At 41.0% G+C, this 5,436-nt stretch overlaps 1 protein-coding gene across 1 annotated transcript in view; it reads right to left on the bottom strand.

The window, feature by feature from the left end:
* Nucleotides 1-3,994, bottom strand: part of LOC120546516 (lactoylglutathione lyase-like) — a 7,294-nt gene extending 3,300 nt beyond the window's left edge. Inside the window, exons 1-2 of the mRNA XM_039781465.1 lie at nucleotides 3,637-3,994; nucleotides 1,523-1,605 (exon numbers count right to left, since the gene is read on the bottom strand). Of these exons, the coding sequence (XP_039637399.1) occupies nucleotides 1,523-1,605; nucleotides 3,637-3,708 (155 nt within the window). The 5' untranslated portion in view covers nucleotides 3,709-3,994. The remainder of the gene's footprint in view (nucleotides 1-1,522; nucleotides 1,606-3,636) is intronic.
* Between the last annotated feature and the right edge of the window lie 1,442 nt (nucleotides 3,995-5,436).

Raw genomic sequence — 5,436 nt, 5'->3', positions numbered from 1 at the left:
ATGAAGACACTAAGTACAAGCGCTTCACGCCGTGCGCTTCGATCGTTAAAATAGGGCCCTCAGACCCAAAAACCTAGGGTAATAGGGTCCAGGTTGAACAAAACGGTAGGTGCCCTTTAAGGCGGTTGCTTTTGCACCTACTGGCTCTATAGCGTCTGCCAGTTGGGAGCAGTCCATATTCATTAAAGAGTACAGTCCATATTCATTTTATTATATTATATATAGTATGTGTGATGGATCTTTCAGGAACCTGTGTGCATGGCTGATTACGACTGACTCAAAGGGATGTCCTCGGGTTAAATTTGATCCATTTTCTTATTTATTTATTTATTTTTATTAATATTTTTGAATTTGATCCATTTTCAAAAAGTTTCTATATCAGAAAATTTGGGTTTTCTTTCAAACAAATTGTCCCAAAAAATCACGTGGTTCCATACAACGGTCTTAACAAGTCAAATAAATGATCAGTTCATTACTTTCATTAAATTTGGGTGTTTTATTTAATTTTATAGCATTTGAAGAAAAAACTATGTTGAAAAAAAGCTTTAAAAACGTCGAAAAAAAAGTGACAAATGTAAAAAAAAAAAAAAAGAATTCGACAAACGTTGAAAAAATTGAAAAAAAACATTGGGGAAAGCCACGTTGATAAAGGTTTTTCATTTAAAATTTTGACTCATAAAACCTTTCTGATGCTTTTTCTGATATTTATATCCCTTTCTTCAACATTTTTGATGTTTTTTTTCTGTTTTTGTTGCCTTTTTTAAGCTTTTGTTACCCAACCACCAAACACCACTAACACCAAGTTATTACTTCTAGGTTTACAATTATTTGGAATTCATGGACAATAATCCTCATTTGAAGGAAACTATACCTAATGTTTGAGTTAAAAAAGCAGAAATGATGAAATATTTAGACTAATATTAGAGGAATGCCTGTTGATGGATAATCAAAGACATCAAAGTCTCAAAGTTTAGTCAGAATACAGTTTTGAAACCATATACAGTTTTTTATAAATGCTAAAACTTGAATAAAACATCCAAAATTCAATAAAAAAGTAGTGATCATGAATTGTACGTGCGAAGAGCATGTATGGAATCCATTGAATTTTTGGGTAATCTTTATAAAAACACAAAACAAAAACCCGTTTTCAAAAACTTTCTATAACAGAACTATGACAAAAGAATGTTGAAAAAAGTGACAAATGTTGGAAAAAAAAGCTAAAAAAATGCAGGGAAAAGAAATCGACAAAAAACGTGACCAAAAAAAAAATCGGAAAAAGCCACAAATAACTTGTTGACAAAAACATAATTAAAAAAAAACGGCCAAAAAGTGACAAAAAAATCGGAAACAAAGTGACAAAAAATTTGAATAAAATCTACAAAAACGTGGAGAAAAGTGGAGAAAAAGAACAACAAAATGTTGAAATTTCGACCCAGAAAAACACAGAGTGGCACGGTCAACGGGCTGGGTGGTTCTGTATAGGTTGTTCTATAAGTAGGGATGCAGCGGTTCGGGGACTCACGTCATGCCCAGGACTCGGGTGTAGAAGTCCAGAGATCTGGCGGGATCTTTGACCCGCAGATTCGTCTGCTGCAGCATGTAGTCCTGCACACACAGAACACCAAGAGGAATCCACTATTACATTAATCAACAACTATTTTTGATAATCCTTTCATCAGTTTGAGTCATTGTTTTATGAAAAAGAAAAATATCTTTTATATATATATATATATATAAAAGATATTTATTCAGGATGAACACAAATACATAAGCGACAACGGAAGTGAGCGTGTGAAACATGGTTCCTGGCTAATTATGATTACTGTCACTATGTGATTGTCACAAATAAGCAATGTTGTTCAATATCTTTGTATTTTCATATGTATGTATACTCTGCCATTTAGGCTACGAAGGAAGTGTGTGTGAGTGTGTGTGTGTGTGTGTGTGTGTGTGTGTGTGTGTGTGTGTGTGTGTGTGTGTGTGTGTGTGTGTGTGTGTGTGTGTGTGTGTGTGTGTGTGTGTGTGTGTGTGTGTGTGCGTGTGTGTATTTGTAGGGTAAGACTGAGGACATGCAACAAAACCATGTTGTTGACTACGCCCCTAACACTGTAATAGGCAGCATATTGAAGGTAACACAATTAGCATTCACTTTAAACATCTGTTTACCATAACCATAACCCCCCTCCCACACACCACACACACACAAGTTTGTGGCACTATCTTTGTGGGGACCCGTCATTGACATAATGCATTCCCTAGTCCCTTACCCTAACCATCACAACTAAATGCCTAACCTTAACCCTTACCCTAACCTTAACCCTTACCCTAACCTTAACCATCACAACTAAATGCCTAACCTTAACCCTTACCCTAACCTTAACCCTTACCCTAACCTTAACCATCACAACTAAATGCCTAACCTTAACCCTTACCCTAACCTTAACCATCACAACTAAATGCCTAACCTTAACCCTATACCCTCATCTTAACCATCACCACTAAATGCCTAACCTTAACCCTTACCCTCACCCTAACCATAACCTAATTCTAACCCTAATCCTAAAACCAAGTCTTAACCCTCAAACAGCCCTTTAAACTTGTGGGGTCCAGCATTTTGACCCCACAAAGCTGTCGGGACCCCACAAGTATACTGGACTCCCGGTTTTTGGTCCCCACAAATATAGTTAAACAAGCACAAACACACACACACTTTCGACAACCAACTGTATTGAGGGAATTTGCCGCTGGGAGCTGTTCAATAGCCAGATAGATACGGTTAAAGAGTTACAAGTCTACAAAACCCTAGACCAGGTATGTCCAAAACTGGGGTCCTCACCCACACCAAGACCTGGCACCACATCACCCCAATCCTCATCCACCTTCACTGGCTCCCAATCAAGTCCTGCATCACATATAAAATACTCCATCTCATCTACAAATCCCTCCATGGCCCCGGCCCCCACAGTACCGCTCCGACCTCCTCCATCCATACACCCCACCCCGAAACCTGCGGTCCTCAGACGCTGGCCTGCTCTCCGTTTCCCACACCAGACTCTGTACCTTCGGAGACGGAGCGTTTAGCGTTGCAGCCCCATCCCTTTGGGACCCCCTCCCTCCAGATATCCACAATGGTACATCCCTGGACATGTTTAAATAACTCCTCAAACACCAGCTGTTCACCACAGCCTACAACCTCCTTTAGCTTAGCCACAGTCATTCTGTAACGTGTCCTTGGGTTTCATGAAAAGCGCTATATAAATAAAAGTTATTATTATTATTATTATTATTATAGCTGTGACTCTGTAGGCTGCATGAGAGTCTAAATCCTGCTCTAAATCTCTTAAGTGACACAAAAACATCTCTTCAAATGGAGTTTTTCTCAAGTTATTAAAGTTTGCCTTCTGGTATCTGAAGGTCTGAAGGCAACAGGTTCGACTGCATTACACACACACACACACACACACACACACAGTCACACAGACAGACACACACACAGTCACACACACACAGACAGAGAGAGAGAGACACACACACACACACACCCCTTCTGTCTGGCGTCCCCCAGAGACAGAACTACATGTGAAAGATGAAGTAGATGTTAAGGAGGGTTAGGGGTAGGGGTAGGGGTAGGGTTACCGTGGTGATGGGGTCTCCCTGTTTGCAGGCAGCAGCCGCGGCCTCGTCCGACAGTCCTCCTCCGCCCTCCATGGCTCGCAGATCTCAGATCAGACTGACGCAAACTCCACAGCTACATCTCCCCTTCTGCTGTCTTCTCTGCAGCGCTGCCTTCAAGTGCTGCTCGGAAGATTCTGCGTCGGAGATGTTACACACACAGAGAACATTATATACTGGAATAGAAACCCTGTTCAAGCCTGCTGTTGTCATTGGATCAAATTTGACTCGTTTTCAAAGATCTCTGTATTTATTTTGGAGACATTTGGGTATCTTTTCAACCAAAAATACCACGGATGATTCCTTTCACAAGGCAGCAGACAGGTGTGTCAGCTTTGGGGAGTGGCCACATGCCCCGCTGCTGCCTTCAGGCGCTTACTTAATTATTGGGAAAAGCCAACGCCCACAGCTTTGGCAGAAAACGGAGAAGTGGAAGTTACTCTAAAAGGAAGTAAAATAAAAGAATTTAAAGGATAAAGGAAGTCTGGCAGGCAACTTAACGTCAATCAGTACAAACAGTTTGGACTGTCTGAGAAGATGAAATGAAAGAAACAGTCATGCTGAGAGGAGTTAAGCCTGGGGAAAGAACCGAGGATCTTTAACATCGTCGTGTAAAGAACCGCAGCGAGCTGAGCTGCAGGTCTGAACAGGTAGCAGACAGAGGAGGAGGCTGACACACTGATATTAACACACCCTCATTCCACACTATCTAATCCCCACACACCCTCACGGTACACAATTTACACACACACACACACACACACTGTGTGGCACTATCTTTGTGGGGACCCGTCATTGACATAATGCATTCCCTAGCCCCTTCCCCTCACCTTAACCATCACAACTAAATGCCTAACCTTAACCCTCACCCTAACCTTAACCATCACAACTAAATGCCTAACCTTAACCCTTACCCTCACCTTAACCATCACAACTAAATGCCTAACCTTAACCCTTACCCTCACCTTAACCATCACAACTAAATGCCTAACCTTAACCCTTACCCTCACCTTAACCATCACAACTAAATGCCCCCAACCCTTTAACCCTTATCCTCACCTTAACCATCACAACTAAATGCTAACCTAACCTAACCCTTACCCTCACCTTAACCATCACAACTAAATGCCTAACCTTAACCCTTACCCTCACCTTAACCATCACAACTAAATGCCTAACCTTAACCCTTACCCTCACCTTAACCATAAACTAATTCTAACCCTAATCATAAAACCAAGTCTTAATCATCAAACAACCCTTTAAACTTGTGGGGTCCAGCATTTTGGCCCCACAAAGCTGTCGGGACCCCACAAGTATACTGGACTCATGAATATAGTTAAACAAGCACGCGCACACACACACACACACACACACACACAGTAGGTATGGCAGGACTTTAACATGATTCACATGTTGTAAATGCATCAGACGGCGTAGGTTTGTCCAGTTTTTCTTCTCTACCCAACGTAATACAGCCTCTCTCCATCGCAATGTTGAAATAATACTTTTCAATTAGTTTTATTTGAGTTTTGACTTTTCAATTCAGTTTGAGTTAGTTTTCAGTGTGTTTGTTAGTTTAGTTTAGCCTTCATGTCCTCAGGTCAAATTGGACCCGTTTTTAAATGGGGGTTTATGTCAGAAATGCAGGACGTCGACATTAGCAGCGATGGCCAAACAAAGCTTTGTGAAGCAGTGTCTTTATTCTCTTTCACTCCTGGTTTTAAGAGAAAGGCCTAAGGCATGGCAAGTCAGTGCATTCTCAAC

This window comes from Perca fluviatilis, chromosome 18 (genome assembly GCF_010015445.1).
Source record: "Perca fluviatilis chromosome 18, GENO_Pfluv_1.0, whole genome shotgun sequence".
In the NCBI taxonomy this organism is placed as follows: Eukaryota; Metazoa; Chordata; class Actinopteri; order Perciformes; family Percidae; genus Perca; species Perca fluviatilis.
This window is presented reverse-complemented; position numbering and strand designations above follow the sequence as displayed.